This window comes from Paecilomyces variotii, assembly GCF_004022145.1.
Source record: "Paecilomyces variotii strain CBS 101075 chromosome Unknown C8Q69scaffold_10, whole genome shotgun sequence".
In the NCBI taxonomy this organism is placed as follows: Eukaryota; Fungi; Ascomycota; class Eurotiomycetes; order Eurotiales; family Thermoascaceae; genus Paecilomyces; species Paecilomyces variotii.
In genome coordinates, this window is record NW_021167149.1 from 907,940 (window position 1) to 929,936 (window position 21,997).

The 21,997-nt window shown below is 50.1% G+C and overlaps 7 protein-coding genes and 1 non-coding gene across 8 annotated transcripts; 4 read left to right on the plus strand and 4 right to left on the minus strand.

Moving 5' to 3' along the window:
• Positions 1 to 378: 378 nt before the first annotated feature.
• On the plus strand, positions 379 to 2,080 carry C8Q69DRAFT_69440 (voltage-gated shaker-like K+ channel, subunit). The gene is made up of 4 exons (XM_028633934.1): positions 379 to 644; positions 774 to 924; positions 1,017 to 1,376; positions 1,521 to 2,080. Exons 1-4 carry the CDS (start codon positions 619 to 621, stop codon positions 2,025 to 2,027), a joined length of 1,044 nt encoding a protein of 347 aa, XP_028483047.1. The 5' UTR covers positions 379 to 618; the 3' UTR covers positions 2,028 to 2,080.
• A 413-nt stretch (positions 2,081 to 2,493) lies between these two features.
• C8Q69DRAFT_69492 (hypothetical protein) lies at positions 2,494 to 4,827 on the minus strand. The gene is made up of 2 exons (XM_028633936.1): positions 4,817 to 4,827; positions 2,494 to 4,730 (listed from the first exon to the last, which is right to left on the minus strand). Exon 2 carries the CDS (start codon positions 4,418 to 4,420, stop codon positions 2,660 to 2,662), a length of 1,761 nt encoding a protein of 586 aa, XP_028483048.1. The 5' UTR covers positions 4,421 to 4,730; positions 4,817 to 4,827; the 3' UTR covers positions 2,494 to 2,659.
• Positions 4,828 to 6,115: 1,288 nt separating this feature from the next.
• Positions 6,116 to 6,766, minus strand: C8Q69DRAFT_69446 (hypothetical protein). The gene has a single exon (XM_028633935.1). It carries the CDS (start codon positions 6,577 to 6,579, stop codon positions 6,229 to 6,231), a length of 351 nt encoding a protein of 116 aa, XP_028483049.1. The 5' UTR covers positions 6,580 to 6,766; the 3' UTR covers positions 6,116 to 6,228.
• C8Q69DRAFT_t111 lies at positions 6,698 to 6,787 on the minus strand. Its single transcript has one exon. It is a non-coding gene; the product is annotated as a tRNA-Phe (tRNA).
• A 787-nt stretch (positions 6,788 to 7,574) lies between these two features.
• C8Q69DRAFT_509349 (GPI mannosyltransferase 2) lies at positions 7,575 to 9,065 on the plus strand (the record flags this gene model as incomplete). Its single annotated transcript, XM_028633083.1, has 3 exons — positions 7,575 to 7,911; positions 7,965 to 8,583; positions 8,639 to 9,065. 3 exons carry the CDS (start codon positions 7,575 to 7,577, stop codon positions 9,063 to 9,065), a joined length of 1,383 nt encoding a protein of 460 aa, XP_028483050.1.
• A 610-nt stretch (positions 9,066 to 9,675) lies between these two features.
• Positions 9,676 to 16,512, plus strand: C8Q69DRAFT_69526 (putative proteasome activator subunit 4). The gene is made up of 3 exons (XM_028633937.1): positions 9,676 to 9,799; positions 9,873 to 10,383; positions 10,437 to 16,512. Exons 2-3 carry the CDS (start codon positions 9,938 to 9,940, stop codon positions 16,243 to 16,245), a joined length of 6,255 nt encoding a protein of 2,084 aa, XP_028483051.1. The 5' UTR covers positions 9,676 to 9,799; positions 9,873 to 9,937; the 3' UTR covers positions 16,246 to 16,512.
• A 22-nt stretch (positions 16,513 to 16,534) lies between these two features.
• On the plus strand, positions 16,535 to 19,869 carry C8Q69DRAFT_476240 (vacuolar H+-ATPase V0 sector, subunit A). The gene is made up of 5 exons (XM_028631250.1): positions 16,535 to 16,908; positions 17,024 to 17,102; positions 17,166 to 17,401; positions 17,463 to 18,695; positions 18,756 to 19,869. The coding sequence occupies exons 1-5, from the start codon at positions 16,780 to 16,782 to the stop codon at positions 19,656 to 19,658; spliced, it is 2,580 nt and encodes an 859-aa protein (XP_028483052.1). The 5' UTR covers positions 16,535 to 16,779; the 3' UTR covers positions 19,659 to 19,869.
• A 197-nt stretch (positions 19,870 to 20,066) lies between these two features.
• On the minus strand, positions 20,067 to 21,929 carry C8Q69DRAFT_476242 (fructose-1,6-bisphosphatase Fbp1). Its single transcript, XM_028631251.1, has 2 exons — positions 21,459 to 21,929; positions 20,067 to 21,390 (listed from the first exon to the last, which is right to left on the minus strand). Exons 1-2 carry the CDS (start codon positions 21,578 to 21,580, stop codon positions 20,451 to 20,453), a joined length of 1,062 nt encoding a protein of 353 aa, XP_028483053.1. The 5' UTR covers positions 21,581 to 21,929; the 3' UTR covers positions 20,067 to 20,450.
• Between the last annotated feature and the right edge of the window lie 68 nt (positions 21,930 to 21,997).

A 21,997-nucleotide genomic window follows, 5' to 3' on the forward strand; every position in this document is an offset into this window, starting at 1 on the left:
AGAAACACGCTAACTTACTTGCAAATCTCTATGAGATCGTGTCGATCTTAGATAGCATTCTTAACGGGTTGGTTTTGTTTAACAAGGTCCTCGGGATTTGGGTGGTAGCTGATCTTGAGCTGATGGTTAATTCATTACCTTATCTTATCGCGAACCTCGTCGGGGTAGGTAGGTAAGTTATTATTAACTCCGCTGGTGGAGAGAAAGACAATAATAGGGATTTACATGAATATTATATATACATATATTCCACCTCTTATCTCTGATTTGTTCCTCGTTCATGCATTGATATATCACATTAGTTAATTGCCTTGTATTGTAATATAGATAACTAGTAATAATGATAATACCGGAGTTTAGACGGAGAAACGGGAATGACACCAATGCCGACTTGCGATCCGAAAGGCTAACTAACTACATCATTCTCCTCTTTTCTTTGGCGGGGTGAATTGAACCGCTTGAGCTTCCTTTTAATGCGAATGATTCCGCTAGGGAAAGCAATTAAATAATTGAGCTGTCCTCTTTTTTTTCTCTTTTGGTGTAAGTCTCGTTTTTATCTTTTTCAATATTGAAGAGTTACTGCTATTGCATCGATCGAATAATCGATATTTGAGAGTCATGGCTACTGAAATGGAATATACACGGTATGTTTTTTATCTTCATGCGCTGTGTTTTTTTGGGATTCTTCTCTCTTTTTTTTTTTATCATCATCATCGTTAAAGATACCCGAAAATACAACGAGACTAACGTGATAATGATAATAACAACAACAGCCTGGGTAATTCCGGCCTCAAGATCTCCAAAGTCATCCTAGGAGCCATGTCCTACGGTTCCAAGGCATGGCAGGAATGGGTCTTGGATGAAGACGAAGCCCTCCCGCTACTGGAGCATGCGTATAAAAAGGGTATTAATACCTGGGATACGGTATGGTTCCTCCTCCTCCTCTTCTTCTTCTTGTTCTGTTTGATCAATCAATCAATCCTCTCAATTAACGCTTTTTTTCCCCCAACAACCAGGCCGACGTCTACTCCCACGGCAAATCCGAAGAAATCATCGGCAAAGCTCTTCAAAAATACAACATCCCACGTTCCCGCGTCGTCATCCTCACGAAATGCTTCTTCGGCGTCGACGAGGAGGGTAAGAACCCGCCCATCGCGGCCGTTTCGACGAATGACGGCTCCGAATGGGTCAACCGTATCGGATTGTCGAGGAAGCATATTTTCGACGCTGTTGATGCGAGCGTGAAGCGCCTGGGGACGTATATCGATGTGCTTCAGATTCATCGTTTGGATCGCGAGACGCCTCGAGAGGAGATCATGAGGGCGTTGAATGATGTTGTGGAGAGTGGGAAGGTGCGGTATATTGGTGCTAGTTCGGTATGTTTTTATCTAGGTACCTACTTTACTTTGGCTTCGCCTTGTTTGGGGTCGTGGGTTTGGATTTGATTCGACTATTACTTATTTTTGATTGCAAATGCAAATGCAAGTGAGTAGTGCTAATGTGTTGATCTCCTTCTCAAGATGGCCGCGTGGGAGTTCCAAACTCTCCAGAACATCGCCGCCCGCAATGGCTGGCACCAGTTCATTTCCATGCAGAATTACCATAACCTCATCGCGCGCGAGGAGGAGCGCGAAATGATCCCCTATTGCCAGGACACCGGCGTCGGGCTCATTCCCTGGTCTCCCTTGGCGCGAGGTGTGCTCGCCCGGCCCTGGGGTGAGCGGTCGTCGGTGCGCGAGTCAACCGACAGAGTCGTGTCGTTCCTGGTGCGCGGTCGCGAGACCGAGGGCGATCGGATGATCGTCAATCGTCTCGAGGAGATCGCGAAGAAGAAGGGAGTTAGTATGGCGCAGGTGGCGACGGCGTGGTCGTTGAGTCATAAGGGCATGAATCCCATTCTCGGTTTGAACAGCAAGGAGCGTATCGATGAGGCTGTCGCGGCTATCAAGGTCAAGCTGTCCGAGGAGGAGATCAAGTACCTGGAGGAGCCGTATGTCGCGAAGGGGATCTCTCCTGTCGAGCGATAGAAAGTGAGCGCTTCCAGGGTTTGTTGCATGCTTGGTTAAACAGCTGGTCCCTATGACTATGCCATGCGAAATATATAGCAGAAACACCACGGAAATATTACGCAATTAAGTCAAAAGAAACAATGACTGTACAAGGAATACGAAAGCCAAGGGTTTTAACACCCGAGGATACTCCTGAGAAATAACAGATTCAACCAGTGAATTAAGTGGTCCAGACAAAGGAAATGACTCAGAATTGAGGTATACTCTGTCAAGAGAAGAAAAGATATAATATGTACACATACATGTCCAACCCTCCTGAGGGTGACAGTAAAGGAAATGAGACGATATAGATCCATATCGTGATTCGGTCTCGACACAAACTCCATCAGCCACCCAGATGCGATAATTCGATGATGCTAGTGATGCAGAAAAGGAGATAACGCAGTTGATGCAAATGGATAATGAGGGTATAAGAATGCGGTAGCTTTTTTAGGGGCCACTGGCGCTCTGGTGCTTGCGCAAGAGTGGTTCACTTCAGTCGTAAATTGCGTCGTCAATGGGTCAAGAGAGGAGACCAGCAGATACCGCCCCAGCGTACGTGTAGAGAGGCCTGGATGCAGGATCATTCCATGATTCATACAAGCAGCCCATTAACGGGTATTCCTTCTGCTGCTAAACAAATTGCTGAGACGACGCCATCGACTGTGCTTATCAGAGCTCTTCTGGTGCGTCTGATTGCCGGTTTTGCCGCATAATTTGACCCGAGGCTCACAACAGCCGCCTCGTTCATCAACAGTTGCAACCGACGGTTCGACAGTTGATCTATTCACCGTACCAACTTTGTTCTCTTTCCTATCAAACGCCTGGCTGGAGCTGGGCGGAGGTTGCTCAGAACCAAGTGCTGGCGAAAAGGAACCTCGATCAGGAGAGCCAGCAAACATGGTGTGGCGTTTACTAGCGGAAGAGGCGCTGCGCCTGTTGGCCCTCTCCATGAAGGCAGCGCCTGTTGACCTTGCCCGTTTAGGAACGTTTAAACTCGCGAGTGACTTCGAGCTCTCTGCTGTAGGCAGAGACGGACTCTGTCGCATGCTCGAGTGCCGCATTTTATTTCCCATCAGATTTAGACTCCTCCGGTGAGTATCCTTGTCCGCGGAGCCTTCTGTTTCGTCCAGAGTTGCCTGGTGTTTGGGACGAATGGGAGAGCACAAGCTGCCAGAGGATATGCCCGCCATCAAATCGTTGTACAGAGGATCCTGGGACCAACCTTCTCTGAAAGCTACATAGATCCCAGTGATCATGATGAGAGTGCGCAGATTGTCGTCTGTATCGAACACTGTGCCGGCTGGATCGTTCGACATGACCGACGTAGGAGAGAGTGGTGACATTGACGCATCGTAGGATGGAGAGGGGATAGTGTATTGATGGTAGACATCAATGCTGCTGCGGGTCATAGACGCGATGACCGGGTGCCGTCGTGTATTTGGGTCGATGACACTGAAAGTGAACCGTCTGTTGTCCGTCGCATTCTCGAGAGAAGACATATCGACCGGTGCAGAAACCCTTCGGTTGCTTTTCCCTCTCAGTACCCATCTCACGGTTCGACGCCCTTGCTTAGTCGCAGTGACGAATTCATAAGAGCCGTTAGGAAGGGGCGTGGCTTCCCATGGAGATCCGTATCTAAGACATATCTCAACTTTGCCCTTCTGTCTGGCATCTTCCGTAAGAAGCTGACAGATTGTGGCAATGACCTCCCTGTGATCCTCGGACTCATCTTCCTCTGAGACACTCCGCTCGTCGTCTTCTGCACCCAGCCCAGAGTAGATGTCACTATTCACTATAATCAGATCATTGGGACCCAGCCCATGCCTGCCCCTAAACATGGTAGGAAACCTGCGAGCCAACCTCGGCACAAAGGTAATCGAGGGCAGCACATCCAGCGCGGGAATAGGGCGTGGTGTCTGCGACACCTGCTGCAATTGAAGCAGCAATTTTGGTCTGATCCTTAGCCGCTTATGACGGGGGTTTCGTGGAGGGTGTGCTAGTCGGAAAGAGGTCTTGTTTCGACGCCTTCGTCCAGAGGCCGAAACGATGGTCTTGGTCTCCGTCGTATCTGAGTGTACGGCTGAGAAATCATCGTCGCTGGTGGAAGGTCGCCTGCTAGCTGGGTTGGACGGCATACCCAATGCTTCTTTGACGTTTTGTAGAGGTGCAGGGATGTTGAACGGGCGAGGTAGGTTGAAGGACGGCAACACAGCAGCAAAGGCAATGGCTGGGTTCGACGATGCAGCTGCGTGAGACGTTGGGGACATAGGCGGCGTGTTAAGCGGACTTTGGGAGGCCGACGAAGGCGTGGAAAGCTCGTGTCGATGAGCTGCTGCTGCGTCCGCTGTCATCCCCAGGTTAAAGAACATCGTTGACCGCGGGAAGGACAACCTGTAGATCAGGGAAGCATAACACCAGTGCCCAGACAGCAGCCAAGCGGGCAATTTACGTCAAGGTTCCCGATGAGCGCCAGTCCCGAGGCACACCGTATATTCCAGGTATTTTGTTCAAGTTGTGAGGATGTATTGATCCACTACCTAGGTAGTAGTATCAGATTGGCCGATGGATACTTTCCTTCCCAGTAGTGGCTACCTGCGCGTGTTCGTATCTGCCAAAGAGGAGACACGAGCGCAGCACGGCCACACAGACAGGGAGATACGCGAAAATGATTGAGAACGTCTGGGGTTCAACATAGATTAGACTTGAGGGGCATTCGCCAGGTTCGGATATGTAAGGGGTGGCTGTGACAAGGAGGTTGCGCATACTCTGTACTCCACAAACGGATCTCGTTGTACAGCCTGCTCTCTGGGCGTATCCTTCCAGAGCCTGCTGGGACTTGGTTTGGATATCTTCTTTCTTGCTTGACGGGATACAGGACGTTACTTGTCCGCACAGAATGCTCTCACCACGAGCAAGAATGAATGAATGACGGAGAAGTGCGAGGTCCGACCTGCGGCCCTCACGAGTTCATAAGAATCAGAAATGGGCGCTGTGGCAGCGGCCCGTATTCGAGGTCAGCTAGTTGACTTACACCGGCCTGCCAGGGCGCTGACTGGGCTGAAGCCTGAACCGGCAGCGATTGTTAGCAACGCTCACGATGGGGTTTTCGCTGGCGGTGGGGAAGGACCAGTCTAGCTCCGGCTCTCCGCCCTGCGAAATGGAGGCAACCTTTTTTTTTTCTCTCTCTTTTACAGTATTATTATTCACCGTCTTATGCCAGAACGGAGTCTCGGATCATAGGTGTCCGTTGCCGTGGATGGTTCACGATCTAATTACAGAATAGTAAAAATAATATTACCCCTCCCTTATGCATCTTCATTTTGCTCTGCATAATTCCTTTTTCATTCCGTTCCTACGCGGACTCACTCACCATTATTTTCTAACTAATGATTGTTTATTATTATTATCATTATTATCAGAATCCCATCAGCAATAATCAAATGGCCCCGTTTCATATGACCATCGCCACTTCAGAGGTGAGCTGGCCCCAGACTATTTGCGTCCTACACCGTCTAACTTAGTAATTAAGTAACATCCGGCCCCCGCCTACCAGAAAACTACTGAAAACCAACCACATGATGGATCCTTCAGCGGATCTGAGTGAGGATAATCTTTACGTGCCGTAAGCGGATCCATCCGGGCATCGCAACCAGTCATGAAGAGCAGATAAGTTATAGTCGAGAAAGGGTTCTTGTCTTACGGATCGCCGGATGAAATCTACTCGGGCGGGCAACCGAGGCTCCGACACGGCGAGCGGATGATCCCAGAGACCGAAAGGATCATCTGTACGGAGTACGGAGAACGAGAGTGCGAATATCCGGTGCCTGGACGTGGAGTTGTCGGTATATTACTCATTACATGTCCGCCGTTCTCTGGTCGGCTTCTTGGCCCTCGTCCCTGGAATGCGACCTGACCCGATTCGCCTAGGAGGATCGAGTGGCTGCTGATCATCTAGTTAAACATAACTAACTAATCGGCCCCTATTAACTATTCTGGACCCGCGCTTATTAGTTGACTAACTACAATGGCTCACGTCAGCGGGAGCTGGAAATTCTAGTTAGAAACGATTTGAATTCCGGATGAAGCAAAAAATACGAGCGCTGCTGACTGGTCCGCCGCTTCGTCCGGATATAAAATTAGATCGATCCCTGGTGCCTGGGGAAGTCCGCCACCCTGCTTAACCTAGGTATCTTTTTTCAGTAGTAGACTGTAGCCGCAAACGGTGTTCCGTTTCGTTGTGGCGCGGCGTTCCCAAAAAAAACCCCGTCTTTTTTTTTCCTGAGGCTGAGCACTGGATCGTGACGTCGAGAGTCGAGACACACGTGAGCTTTTTCCTAGGAGGATCAAGTAGAGTTACAATTGGTAGATAGTAACAGGTCTGTTGGGGATACACAGCCACGGGACCTTCTTCAGCAGTTGTGTAGAAGGGTAAATATGTAAAGAAGAGATGGATCTGACTTCGCCTCAATAACAATACTCCAGAGTAGAGGAGGCTGAGCAGTACCACGCGAGGTTGCTGACATCGCATCCAGGTCTATCTGGTAGTTTACGTTCAGTAGTTATGTCCATATGCAGAATGGTATGAGAGAAAAAGATCATAGGAATAATATGACACGAGCATAAAAAAATCAAAAAAGAAATCGTAATGGGGTGAACCGGGATCGAACCGGTGACCTTCAGATTGCTTGGCTGAAGTGAGCTTCAGTCTGACGCGCTCCCAACTACGCCACCGCCCCATTTGATGAAAGGACGCTTGATTTTACGCTAATTGAACCTTTTCAGTTTCGGAGAGGTGAGTTCCTTCTACTGATGAAAGCTACCCAAGTATTTGGCGTCTATAGCTAACGGGGGCCATTCGACCTAGATAATGCCCATGTGTGTTTCTATTATTCCGAAGCAAAACATCGTCCATTGTACCCTTGGGCTCTTTGTTATGCGCCACCGCTGTTCTCCGCTATGGAGACGGTCTGAAATATATAAACAAGATCAAGTGCCGATCTAGTATTGTGCATGAACCATCAGCCCCAACAGCCCTACTTAGTAGAGTGGTTGACCGTTGGGCAGACCGGCACTACGAGGATCATAGAGTCGGTCTTTATTCTAGACCCTACTAGCAGCCATAGCATCTCCCATCACTGGACACTGGATTATACGCAGGTAGTCTACTAAACATCTAGTTGGCTGATCGACCGGACAGCAATTGATGACATAAGCAGCCGAATGTTGCGTGTCCCTGACTGCTTGAACAGACTGCCAATGAGCACCAGGATAATACTTCAGTAACCTGGTCGCCAATTGTCCCGGTATCTCTTACTCGAGCGGAAAATAGACTAACATTGCTTCTCCGCTTCTTATCCCTGATCTACCGCCTTAGTCGATCTCGGGAGCATCCGTCGATAGCTGACCCAGCTGCAGCACCATATCGTGCATCGGTCTACATGAGTTCGCGCTGGCCGAGCCCGAAGACCTAGTAGTTCCACGGAGCTCCCACCAGTTCATGAGTTCCTCAACGCAGAGATTGACATGGCTACGTGGGAGCGCGCATACACACAGGCTCTGCTACACCCCGTGAAGTCACTGGCCGTTGTCTTCTGGGCCTGGAAACTCATCCTCTTTCTCACTGTTTCTCTCAGCCCGGGACCTGGATACGATACATGCGCAACACTGTTGCCATTACGGGAACCAGATACCTCGGACTCTGCGACGCGTTTCGGACATTCAGGTCTCCCATCAATCCTCCTGAGATTCGTCAGATGGGATTCCATCTATTTCCTCCGAGTGGCCGAACGGGGCTATCTGTTCGAGCAGGAATGGGCTTGGGGATATGGATACACTAAGCTGCTCTCCATTCTCACTTCGGGTACGCGGTTCTTTGCTCCCTCCCTTGCGGTGTGATGTCTAACTTTGACATAGTTTTCCACCGGACGGACGAAATGGGCGGAGCGGCTAAAATAGCCGTTGTAGGAGTGGGACTGTCCCATTTCACCCATTTTTTGTCAGTTCTGGCACTGTATGGTCTGACCAAAAAAGCATTCGGGACTGAGAAGATATCCGAGAAGGCTTTCTGCTTCCTGTCAGCTTTACTGCATATCATCACCCCCGCGGGCGCATTTCTCTCTGCACCGTATGCAGAAGCTCCGTTCTCCCTACTCAACTTTGCGGGCTTTTATCTATATGCATCTGCTCTTCACAATGACCGCCCCGGGAAGTCTGCCCTGAGAGATGCGCAGTTACTCCTGGCCGCATCTTCCTTTGCCACTGCAACGACTGTTCGTAGCAATGGTATCATCAGCGGATCATTGTTCGCCTACGACTGCGTAGTACTCCTCTTTCAGATCCTATCCCGCGGCGTGTCGGTGGATGCTGTTCACCGCCTGATCATCACCATATTGGGTGGTATCATCATCGCGCTGGGCATGATATTACCGCAGTACGTGGCCTACACATCGTACTGTGCAACAGAAACGCTCACTCGGCCATGGTGCCAACGGCTTATCCCAAGCATTTATACCTGGGTACAATCTGAATACTGGTGAGACCCCTCTATAGAAGGTACCTGGTTGCCCAGAAGTTAACTGTTTCCACAGGAACGTAGGCTTTTTGAGGTACTGGACGTTATCCAACCTTCCATTGTTCTGCCTTGCTGCACCAATGCTGGCCATTCTGATGCTATCCTCTGTATGGTCCTTCAAAACCTTCGCTAGAGCGACAGAGAAAGGCCTCGCGAATGGCGGGAATAGCCATCAAGAGAACATCAAGCAGAAAGTTCTGCTGCGGTTGGCCATTCCGCAAGCTCTGCTTGCTGTAGCTGCCCTTACCAGTTATCATGTTCAAATCATCAATCGGATATCTTCTGGATACCCGTTATGGTACTGGTACATAGTAGCCCATGTCCTCGAGGCCTACCGTTCCCCCAAATCAGGAAGCCGTAAGTATACGGCTATCGTACGGGGAATGGTTGTTTACGCGCTCACCCAGGCTGTTCTTTTTGGGTCCTTTCTTCCACCAGCCTGAGCTCAAAACGTGACGGTGATAATTTCCAAATAGATACCGAGTCGTGGTTTCACGGCGTGAATTTTCTCTAGATTTATTATGAGTACAATGCCTTAAGAATAATATCCAGCTAGTTAGTTAGTTATATGTGGATGATTACGCACATCGAGTCTGCCTGGAAATGCATGGGCGAACTATAAGAATTTGCAAGCCACCTGCTCAAGCACCTCCCGGTGATACCCCTCTATTCATTGTCAACCATCCAGCGGCTCGATAGTCTCTCCTGTACCAATAACCCCACAACAATAACCCTTTGAAGCGTCATTGTATAGGTGAATTGTGAGGTGACTCGAAAGGCAACCCCGAGGGCGAAACTGCGGCGGATGTTACGTAGAATTATGTCATCCCGCTCTGCCACTGTGACTGGCCGAAACTCAATCATCTCCAACTTGGGACAGCCTCAGTATCGCGTGAGGAGCTCGGTTCCCTCAGTCAAAAAAGCTTGAAACACCGCATACACCTGGCAGCTTGTTGGTTTCGGGTTAGCCAGCTGCAAATAAGTGACCAGTTAGTGTCGTGTTCTTGAAGTCTTGACGATTTCGCAAGGCGCCGTGCTCAGCTGGCCGCTGCGACCTGGTCTGACCAAGCAGTGCCCATGCGAACAACGCTGAGGACGTTCTCAGCCTCCTCAGTGTCAAACTATCCAAAATCCATGGGAATTCGTGGTTTTTCGATTTTATTTTACAGCAGGTAATGTATGCTGACCAGCAAACCTCATCCTGTACGGCAGATGTCAGCCAGGTAGCTAATCTGAAGCTCTGTTCACAGTGCTCACCTCTAAGACGTCACTCCGCAGCATCCGCCGCACAACTCCCTTTCCCTAGTCCTCGATTATGGAGCACTCAAAGCTGTCGAACCTAGCAACCTCGGAGAGCGATAATAATGGAAATAATGGACATGAGCTGTCGCGGGCTACCTCACCGGGTGGTGCGCCGTCAGAGACGAACGGCACCATCGACGGTGAAAAGAAAGCTAGAGTGAGGCCGCGCACCTACCCATACTTTAAATACATGCCGTATGAGCTCGAAGACGACAGCGATAGACAGAAGAATCTGCACGATATCCTCAGATGCCTCTATATTGCTATTGAAGCTGGAGATTTCAGCCCAGGTGCAGTACACTGGACTCGCGAACTGAGAGGATGGCTATCACTCAAATTCGACCCGACGCGGGAGGAACGGATCAAACTGGTGAAGCTTTACTATGAGCTTTCGCTGGCTCCGGGCATCGACCCCAATGTTGCGGAGAGATTCGCTAGCATGTTTATGTTCCTAACGAAGTAAGTTGGCTCCGCTGCTTGGATACGACGCTATGGCTGACCGTGCACCGCAGGCGTAAGCATTATCTTCGACCCGTAAAAGAGCTTCTACTGGACTGGAGGCCTCTCTACAAGGAGCTGAAGACCTTCGTCCTGCCTACGGAGTCGGGATTGGTGCACTCTACGAATCTCAAACGCAACATCAAGACCCTAACTAAGCTCTGCGCGTTTTCTCAGCTCTACTTTGACCCATGTGAGTTGCCAGCAATGCTGGAGGAGTTTCTTCCGCATTACACGGCGTCCTTCTCAGAGGGAGCGTTTGTGGTAGTCGGTCTCATCAACCTACTACTGCCCACGGCACCGCCTCCAGCTTCCAGAATGGACCTCCTGCCACAGAATTATTTGCCGACATATTTTCACCTTTGGTCTTTGATCAACCGATCCAAGACATTTGACATGAACTTCCTTGATTTCCTTTCTCGGCTGGCTCGAGACTCATTGCCTGCGGGCCATATCACCTTTTCGGAGTATGGTATCTTCACGAAGGATCAATCATCTCTCATCTTCACAGCCATCCTGAGACTACTGGAGATTCCAGTTGGACAGTCAACATCTCCATACAGTGCCCTAGTTGATATCTCATCGGGATTGGGTATCATGCTCGATAGGGATTCGCGGAAGCATCCCGTCGCTCACCACATTGCCCGATGGATTGTGATGTCGCTGTCTCCAGCTTGTCTCGAGACCGAAGAGTCTATTCTGTCACAACTTGAAGCTCTTATACAAGCTGTTGAGACTTTCTTCCACCCCTCAAATTCAGGAGCTTGGACGAGGACACTTGCCCAGCTTGTGTACTACCTGTCGGACTTCTTCGTCATGCGCTGGAACCGTGAGCACACGGGAGAGATGGAGATACCCCCTGAGCGGAGGCTAAACGAACCTCTGAAGAGGCGTTTCGTACTCTGTCTTCGAGATGTGATATTCATGGGCATCTATGCCAAGAGTGGCACAGCCATGAACTTCTCGCTCTCTACGCTGCAGAGCTTGGCCTACCTTGAGCCGCATCTGATCCTGCCTGGGGCCCTGCAAAGAATATACCCGTCAATGCAGGGGCTGGTTGAGGTTCACCGAACAACCTCGTCTCTCCGATCGCTACAGGTACTGTCAAGGATTATGACGAGGACGAAGGGGTTCCGCTGCCATATGACAACCCTTTTGGGACTTGCCTTGCCTGGCATCGATGCCAATGATCTGGAGAAGTCCCTTCATACCTTATCGTTCATTCAATCTGTCTGTTACAACATTCCCTTTGATGACTTGACGAAAGGCCGCGACGATGTGAACTGTAACATGTTGGCTATGCAATGGATTACTGGAGAGCTTGAGCGAATGGAGGAGGAAGGAGTCGGAATTCAGTTGAACTACGATACGGAACTCAGTGATGAAACTGAGGAGATGATCCTGCGCTCTTCAACAACTGGATTCTCCGAATTTCTGATATCCTTCCTCGGTCGAGTGTTCACGCTTTTGGAGAACTTGCCCGACGCTTCGCGGGTGCGCAGTGGCTCTCCTGAAGAGAATGTTGTGAACACTCTACCCGCGACTTTGATGCCTTTGCTGGCGTCTCTGTCTCCGGAGCTTTACGATATCGCCTTGACCAAGATAGTCGACTTCGTATCGAACCATGTGATCCATCAAGCGCGAGATGCCATGGCCTTTATCTGCAATTCCCTTTGCAAGGTGAACCCAGAAAAGGCTCTCAAGCGTCTCGTCCCTCTGTTAACTCAGGCTATACGCACTGAGATCGATGAAAATGGGGCTGCTTCAACCAGAACGACAGGATCTGACGTCCTTCCCCGCGATCGAGCTCTCGTTTGGAACGTCAGTATGTTGAGTATGTGCGTTGTGCACGTGGGAGATGCCGTTTTGAAGCATAAGGAGGCACTCTTTGATATCGCAGTGTACATGCAGGAGAAGTGCAAGGGGATACCGACCGTGCACATTTCCAACTTCATCCATCACCTGCTCCTTAATCTTACTGTGACATACACGATTGACTATTCGCTGTACGAGCCTGCAGCTATTGCTGAAGGAATCCAGCCTGAACATTGGGGCTATAGACAGGACCCTGACAATTTAACTGTCAGATGGCATGTTCCAAAGCGTGAGGAACTTGAGTTCGCCGTGGCTCTTTTCCAAAACCAGGCAGAAAGTGCCATCCGACAGCTGAAGGAGCTTACGACCGATACATCGAGTATCAAGCGTGATGGAAGCGGCAAGGAATGGTCTGACGAAGTGACCCGAAAGCTTGTGCTTCTCCGTCTTATCATATCCGGCATCTCGATGTTGTTTGACCCCAAAGCAGTTTCAAAGACTGACAAGGATGCACCGGATGGGCATATATCCGATGCGGAGATGGCGGACGCAGACGGCCGTGTATCCAATGGCGACAATAATGCCGAGGATCCCGATTCCACCCTGGACACTTCTGATGAGGAAACGGTCAGAGAGACGTTCACTTATCCGACCGGTTATCCTCTAGACGAGAATGACCCACTCTACGTCACAATTCATGACATTCGGGAGCGAGCCGGATGGGTCCTCCATGAGGTCCATAGGTTCCTGACCGAGAAACAGGAAGATGATGTCGCTTGCTTTGGGGCCCTCTATACTGCCTACAGGTCGTGGTTCATCGACGTGGGTATTGAGAGATCGGCCCACGTCCTTGATAGGGTCAGTCGGCTTCTTGCTGCAGATATCCATCCATACAAAGTCAGCGGTATTCGGAAGGATTACCCTCGTCCTTTGCTCGTACGCAGGGCGAATGTGTACCACTTGCAACGCCTAAGGCACAACGCCAATCCAAGGCCTCGCTCCAAGCTGGATGAGATCTTGCTGTTGGACATCGCGGAATCGTGTGTCTCTCTTTACACAGATACCCGCCGTAATGCCCAGAGTGCTGGCGAGTCAGCTCTCAAAGCCATCTGGGGCTCTCGGTTGGTGGTGATCCCCCCATTACTGAAAGCCCTGCAGAAGGCAGTAAAAGAGAACGATCATCCACGCATCAAGGGTGCTTTGTACTCGCTTTTGTTTGGCAGCCTTGCGAAGACTGTTGGAAGACACTGGAAGTACACACCGACGTTGATAAGAACATATATCGCTGCCAGCGCTGTTGACAAGCCCTCTGTTCAGAAACTGTGTTCCGGAGCTGTGTATCAAATCATGGACTATGGTCGTGCCATGGAGAGGATGGCCATTCTCGATCAAGATATCGTCAAGTCAATAGCTCCGACAGATAACGTTGACCAAGAAATTGAACAGAAGCGCAAGTCAATAAACAACAAGCGCGTGACGATTGAGAAGAAGAAAGCAGATCTCTCAGAGGAGTTGGTCAATCTGGCCAGAACTTCTCACTGGAAGATCGCCAGCCGGGCAGCCACGATTGTGATCAGTATGGGTCTGCGGTTTGACTACATTGCCAGTCAGAACCTGGTGGATCTGGTCACGCAGGGCTCAATCGACGACCATCCTGGTCTTCGCGGCATGTACTCCCAAGCACTTATTGCTCTGTTCACGATGATAGACGTTCGAGCAATCTGCTCTCATAATTACGAGGACTATGTCTTGGGACGCCAGAATTTCCCTTCGAGGATCCAAGTAGCCACTAAGCGCTACGAGAAAGGTTGGACGGAAGAGTACTTGTCGAGCTTCGCAAAGCCCGAAGCTGAGTACTACATCGATCATGACTTCCCCGGCTGGCTCGTGTGGGCAGAGACCATGCCGGCTTATAAATCCAACGTCAGGTACGATATCGAATATGACGATGTGGAGTGGAAGGTGCGCTCTCATATGGGCAAGCTCTTCGACCGCAAATGGTTCCGGAAGTTCTTTGAGTACCTCAAGCAAGAACCCCGAGATGCATCAGCCGACAAGTTCCGTATGGCTTGTGCTATGATGCTTCTCTACGTGTTTGAATTGATGTTCAGAGACGAATTGACTGCCGTGACCTTTGACGAGATCAAGGAAGAAATCGCGGCGGTCTTTGAAGATGGCAGTGACAAGCACCAGCATCGAGCCACGGCAGAGATTCTGGGAGCTTTGATTAGCTCCGTCACAGATACGAGTGTCGAAAAGAGAACAGTGGTCTGGGAATATGCCTTCCCGATTGTTAGAAAGATTTTTACCGATGGGCTGACACCGGAGAACTCTGGTTATTGGACCACTTTCCTTCATATGATCCTGCAATGCCGCGATCCTCGTCGTGCCTGGCCATTGGTTGATTGGCTCGCGAGCTTTAGGTTGGATATGACATCGAACGCTGCGTTCAAAGAGAGCTCCAAGATTAATCTACTGCACCAGTGCATCATTGATGCAGGATGGCATTTCCAACTAGAGAAGCCAATCCTCCAAGACTTCCTTGGGCACCTTGACCATCCGTACAAGGGGGTCCGCGAGGCAATGGGACAGACGCTTGGAACAATTTACCGCACAAGATATCACGAGTCATATTCAGATGTGAATGAACTCGTGAAGTCTCAGAAGTCAGCGTCGTCCATCGGCACTTATCCGTACCATCCAACAGAGGAATTCAGCAAGACTCTGCGTGATGTGTTCGAAAGACTCGAGAAGTGGCGACATGAGAGGGAGCCTGGTCAGCAGACACCTTCGTCCTACACTTCGGGTAGCAAGACCGTGCTGCTCTGGCTCGACTCTACGCTCTCCTCGCATGAATGCACGCAACTTGTACCTTTCTTCCCAGATGTCTTTACTGAGCAGCTGTTGCACATGATGGACGTCAAGGAAGACCCGGAATTGCAGTCCCTGGCATATCATGTCTTCCGCCATCTGCCAAACATCCCATATCCCGCGGAAGATAACTCACAGTTTATACAGTCGCTGATACATATTGGCCTCACGTCAGCCTCCTGGCATCAGCGTCTGCGAGTCATGATCAACATGCAAATCATCTATTTCCGCCGTTTGTTCTTGATATCTGGTGGAGACCGCGAAAAGCTCTTTGAATGCATTGCGACTATGCTTCAGGATTCTCAGCATGAGGTCCGGGCTGGTGCCTCAGCTACACTGTCCGGCATGATCCGTTGCTCTCCGGTCGGTTTGCGCGAGCAAATGGTTCAGAGACTGAAAGACCGTTTCACGAAAACCCTTGTCGAAAACCCCTTGCCAAAGAAACCGAGAAACTTCCGTGGATTGTCACCCGCTCCTTCTTCTGGAGCCAGCACTCCTACACCCGAACATACCCGTCTTATAATTATCCGACACGCAGCGGTTCTGGGACTGGGAGCTCTCGTGCAGGCCTTCCCGTACACAAGCCCACCGCCAAGTTGGATTCCTGAAGCACTGGCGATCCTGAGTACGAAAGCCGCAAATGACCCGGGTATTGTTGGCCAGAGTGTGAAGTCTATCATTAGTGAATTCAAGAAGACCAGACAAGATACATGGCACATCGATGCTAAGGTAAGGTTCCTATTCTACTGCTCTTCTCCATTTGGAATGACTAACACCTCTCCTTGTAGGCATTTACACCGGACCAGCTTGAAGATCTGTCTGGCGTGCTTTGGAAGAGCTACTTCGCGTGAGGAGGTAAGGGTCTGTAATCTACCATCAGCGAAAGGCGTCCACGACGCCTTCTCATCTTCATTGAAGCGGGCGCCGAATGCGGACTTGAACAGTTTACTCTATGTTCGCAGAATTGCCCACTTTCGCTATGCCACATTGGCTAGCTTCTCCTGGTATTCTTATCTCTTTATTATCGGTGACGACTTCTCCTTCAAGGATATATTGATCTATAGGGTAACGAGTCCGTCTTGCCGTTCGGACTTGTGGTGGTTGGAAATGCGATTCGGGTACGGTTGCGGTTCGTAAAATGGTGGCAGCTCCGAGATAATGTCAATTTGATGACCTGTATCTGATGCTTTGAAAGTGTATTTCATAATAGAAGCTTTTCATGTGAAGTATCCGAGACCTGCAAGGTCTAAATTGCATCTACCACTTAGTAGCTTTTCCTAGACTGATATTGAGTGTCGAAATCGGTATGTCCAGCACCTATGGGAGCTGAGCACTGCGCTATTATGTAGGATTTCCATGTTACAGACTTGGATTGTGACTTCAAAATACGTAGTCGGTAACGGGGGATCTCCATCGATAGTCATACCTGTAGCGTCGTAAACCGTCCAGATCACGTGATGCACGTGACGCAGCTGCATCGGGCCAGCGTCGTAGCTGGCTTGGAACATCAACCACCAGGGCTGATTCCTGAGTTGTGGCTCGTCTGCACCACGTCCTTTATAAACGATACCCGAGTGTTTTGACTGTCTTTGCCAACAGGCAGGTCCTTGTTTGAAGGCATTCGATTGTTGGCGCGGTTAGAAGGGCCTGTTACAGGCAGCTTCGCCCACCATGGCTGCTCCGAAGGACACCTTCTTCCGCTCTGCGGATATGAGCTTGACACAGCTCTATATCGCAAATGAGATTGGTCGAGAAGTCGTTGGTGCACTGGGAGAGATTGGGCTGGTCCAGTTCCGAGACGTGAGTTTCTCTTCCAACCTGGGGAGGAAGGAAGCAAGGATACGGGATGGAATGGCGACGCGCCCCGTTAGGAAGATGGGGAGAGCTCGGATGTTGACTTTATGATTGTCTGCAGTTGAACCCGGATACCACCGCTTTCCAGAGGACTTTTACGAAGGAGATCAGACGGTTGGATAATGTGGAGAGACAGCTGCGTACGTTTATGGTTGTTTGCTGGATATAGCATGCGAGTGCTGATTGCGGATTGTGTCGCTTAGGATATTTTCACTCCCAAATGGAGAAGGCGGGTATTCCGATGAGATCGTCTTCTGAATTCGCGAATGCACTGGCGGCTACTTCGGCCTCGGAGATCGATGACCTCGCTGAACGCAGTGCAAGTCTGGAGCAGCGCATTGCTTCCCTCAACGATAGTTATGAGACGCTGAAGAAGCGGGAGGTCGAACTTACCGAGTGGCGCTGGGTGCTCAGAGAAGCTGGTGGCTTTTTCGACAGGGTGCGTTATAGTTGTTTTGACGATTGGAGGGCTGCGGACGAGTAGGCTGACACTGGTTTAGGCACACGGCCATACGGAGGAGATCCGTCAATCCTTCGACAACGATGAGGCTCCCCTGCTCCGGGACGTCGAGCAGCAGGTTCCTCGCGGCCAGAACGGTGATGCTCAGGCTCAGCAATCTTTCTCCGTTATGAACATCGGCTTCGTTGCAGGTGTCATTACGAGGGACCGCATTGGAGCGTTTGAACGTATCTTGTGGCGTACCTTGCGTGGTAACCTCTACATGAACCAGTCCGAGATTCCGGAGCCTATCATCGACCCAAGCAACAATGAGGAGATCCACAAGAACGTTTTCGTGATCTTCGCTCACGGTAAGGAGATTCTTGCGAAGATCAGAAAGATTTCCGAGTCTCTTGGGGCCGATTTGTACAATGTCGATGAGGACAGTGAGCTTCGGAGAGACCAAATTCATGAGGTCAACACCCGTTTGGACGATGTTAGCAATGTCCTGCGCAACACCAAGAACACTCTTGATGCCGAGCTCACGCAGATCGCTCGCTCGCTTGCCGCTTGGATGATCATTGTCAAAAAGGAGAAAGCTGTCTATAATACACTTAACAAATTCTCCTATGACCAGGCCAGAAAGACTCTGATCGCGGAGGCTTGGTGTCCCACCAACTCTCTCCCCTTGATCAAGTCAACTCTGCAGGACGTCAATGACCGTGCCGGTCTCTCGGTCCCGACTATTGTCAATCAGATCCGAACGAACAAGACCCCGCCAACCTTCATGAAGACGAACAAGTTCACCGAAGGTTTCCAGACAATCATCAATGCCTACGGTATTCCCAAGTACAAAGAAGTCAACCCAGGTCTGCCTACGGTTATTACTTTCCCCTTCCTGTTCGCTGTCATGTTCGGTGATTTCGGTCACGGTATGCTCATGACTCTGGCTGCCTGTGCGATGATCTTCTGGGAGAGGAAGCTTCTCAGGACCAAGTTGGACGAACTCACTTACATGGCCTTCTATGGTCGCTATATCATGTTGATGATGGGTATCTTCTCGATGTACACCGGTTTCCTCTACAACGATATCTTCTCGAAGTCGTTCACCATCTTCCCCAGTCAGTGGCAGTGGCCTGAGCATATCCACAAGGGCGAGTCTGTCGAAGCTTCGCTAAAGGATAACTACCGCTATCCATTTGGACTCGACTGGAACTGGCATGAAGCGGACAACGGTCTTCTCTTCACAAACAGTTACAAGATGAAGTTGAGTATCTTGCTGGGCTGGTCTCACGTAAGTACCCTGTGGTTTTTAAGTTCTGACTGAAGGCGACATGAACTCACAAATGTCTAGATGACTTACTCTCTTTGCTTGCAATACATTAACGCGCGACACTACAAGTCGAAGATCGATATCTGGGCCAACTTTATCCCTGGAATGATCTTCTTCCAGTCGATTTTCGGTTACCTTGTTATCACCATTGTGTACAAGTGGTGCGTTGACTGGACCGCCAGAGGCCAGTCTCCGCCCGGTCTGCTTAACATGCTGATCTTCATGTTCCTCAGCCCGGGTACAGTCGATGATCCACTGTATCCCGGACAGGCTAGTGTCCAGGTCCTGCTGTTGCTTCTCGCGCTTGTCCAGGTGCCTATTATGCTCTTCCTGAAGCCGTTTTATCTTCGCTATGAGCACAACCGAGCCCGTGCTCTCGGCTACAGAGGTCTGGGCGAGCAGTCGAGAGTGAGCGCGCTTGATGAGGATGGCGATGCAGACGGTCGTATCTCCGAAGGACGGGACAGCATGGTCAGCGATGGCGAAACTGTCGCGATGATCACCCAGGATCTGGGCGACGAAGAGGAGCACGAGGAATTCGAATTTGGCGAAGCAATGATCCACCAGGTCATCCACACCATCGAATTCTGCCTTAACTGTATCTCCCACACGGCCTCTTACCTCCGTCTGTGGGCCCTTTCCCTTGCTCACCAGCAACTGTCTATCGTGCTGTGGAACATGACCATCGGGACTGCTTTCTCGCAGGAGTCGCCTGTTGTCCGTACTATCATGGTTGTCGTCACCTTCTACCTTTGGTTCGTGCTCACGATTTGTATCCTATGTGTGATGGAGGGTACTAGTGCCATGTTACACGCCCTCCGTCTACACTGGGTCGAAGCCATGAGCAAGCACTTCATCGGTGACGGTATCCCCTTCACACCGTTCAGTTTCAAGACCCTCCTCGAAGAGGAACCGGTGGATTGAAATCTTCATTCCTTAACCTCTTCTTTCTTTTTTGGAGTTGATCTTTCCCGCCCTTCTTTTCGTCTTCTTTCTTCTATTCCTGCTATCTGCACAAGCGGTGACGGAGCAATCCTGTATTCAAATCGGATTGGATAGTAGATAGGTAGTAAGAGCTGTAGAAATATCAAATATATACCAATATATCTATCATATCAATTATGTCATCCAAGAGAGAGAAAATAATATCTACTTAGTGGCTGTGGAGACAGCACATTGCGTAACTATGGTAGAAGTACTCTAAAATCGCCTTGTGTAATATAATATTTCCTATTGTCATAGGGCTTTCAGACGTGATTTACCTTGCCTTCCAATATGGTAGCTACTTGCCACTCTGTAGTGGATTCACATGGTATCCGCCCTGACGTCATTTGCGTAACCAACTCTTCCAAGTTGTGCGTATCTAGAGTAAGTACGTACGCAATTTACTACAATAGTACGTGCTACATTGGCAGGGCTCTTACGAAAGGATTTGATGATGTGATGATAATATTATAGAATTTTTTTTCTTCTCTAGATTGCATTTCCTTAAAACGAGGTCTCTATACACAAGGGATATACATACTAAACGTTAAGATATAGAGTGCGTATAGTAGGCCCGGTAGATCCAGCTCGGTCCTATCCCAGTCATAAAAAATAAATAGTTTTGATAAAGAAGTTGAATATAGAGACCACGTCATATGCGAAGGGAAAAAGCGCTCGCGTGTGTGCTAGTCACGCATGAGACTTTTTGGGGCGGTCGTGATTTGGGTTCGTTTATTTGTTGTACTTGTTGTACTTCTCGATGATCTTCTCAACCTCGCCCTTGGAGCCGAGGTAGACTCCGCTCTTGTCGTGGATGTGTTCTGGTACAACTTCGAGGAGACGCTCCATGCGGGAGTTGACGGCCAGACCACCGGCGTTCTCGAAGATCTGGGCCATCGGGGCACACTCGTACAGGATACGCAGTTTGCCCTTGGGGCTCTTGGAGTCGGAAGGATAGGCGAAGACACCTCCGTACAGGAGGGTACGGTAGGCATCGGCAACCATACTGCCGATGTAACGGGCGCTGTAGGGCTTCTTGCCCTCACCAGGGTACTTGAGGTCGTTAAAGTATTCCTTGGTCCAGTCGGCCCAGTAACAGCTGTTACCCTCATTGACGGAGTAGATGGCGCGAGTGTGAGGCAGCTTCATGTTGGGGTGGGTAAGGATGAACTCGCCCAGCGAGTTCTCCATGGTGAAGCCGTTGACAGTGCTGTCACGCATGGTGATGACGAGCTGCGCTGAAGCACCGTACATGGTGAAACCAGAGGCGACAAGCTCAGTACCCGGGCGCAGGAGGTCTTTGGCAGTGACCTTCTTGTTAGGACCTAGGACCTCCTCGGGGAGCTGGAAGATGCCAAAGATAGTACCAACAGAGACACCAGCGTCCAGGTTGGACGAACCGTCAATGGGATCACACACCACAGCATAGCGGGCGTGAGGGCTTTCGTCGAAAACGATGGCCTCCTCTTCTTCCTCAGACACGAGGATGCGGACCTTTCCGGATCCGCGCATGGCGGAAATAAAGATATCGTTACCAATCACATCCAGCTTCTTCTGGTCATCGCCTGTGGTGTTGGAAGAACCAGCCAGACCAGTGAGGTTGATCAGGGAGGCACGACGGATGTAGTATGCGATGGACTTGAAGGCAAACTGCAGTGCGTGGCACAGAAGACTGTAGGGTCGAGCTGTCAGCCACTTGGATCAAGACTGGACAGTAGGGAGGGGATGTTCACAACTTACGTGAAGTCACCGGTTGCTTGAGGATGCTTCGTCTGCTCCTCGGTCAGGAACCGGGTCAGGGTGACAATGTCGGTGTTAATCTTCTCCTGTCCGACAGGAGGTGCGCTGCCGTTTGCGGCCATTATGATAGATCGAGGGATAGAGTATTATATTTCTTGCTTTGAGAGTTTGGTGACCAGAGAAGGTCGATGATAGTCGCCCGATATAAACCGTGATATCTCAACCTCGGTTCGGCGGGGAAAGGGGAACTCTAGAGATCCTTCCGGATTGATGCGGGGTATGTTGGTTGAGCAGAGAAGCAGCAACACGCTGAAGTCAGGAGTGGAGGGGAAAATGAATAAGTTAGATAGTTTCAAGTGAGAAGAGAAGGGGAAGCCGAGGAGCGAAGATGGCCTGGATTTAAATGCAGGACGGTTATGGATCCTGCTGGAGCATCCTCGACTTCTTTGCCGGATCACAGGGTAAGACGTCAGAGGGTCTGGAGCGAGATAGCGCCAGCGATCCCGTCCAGGTACCTGTACCTACCCAGGAAGTCACTC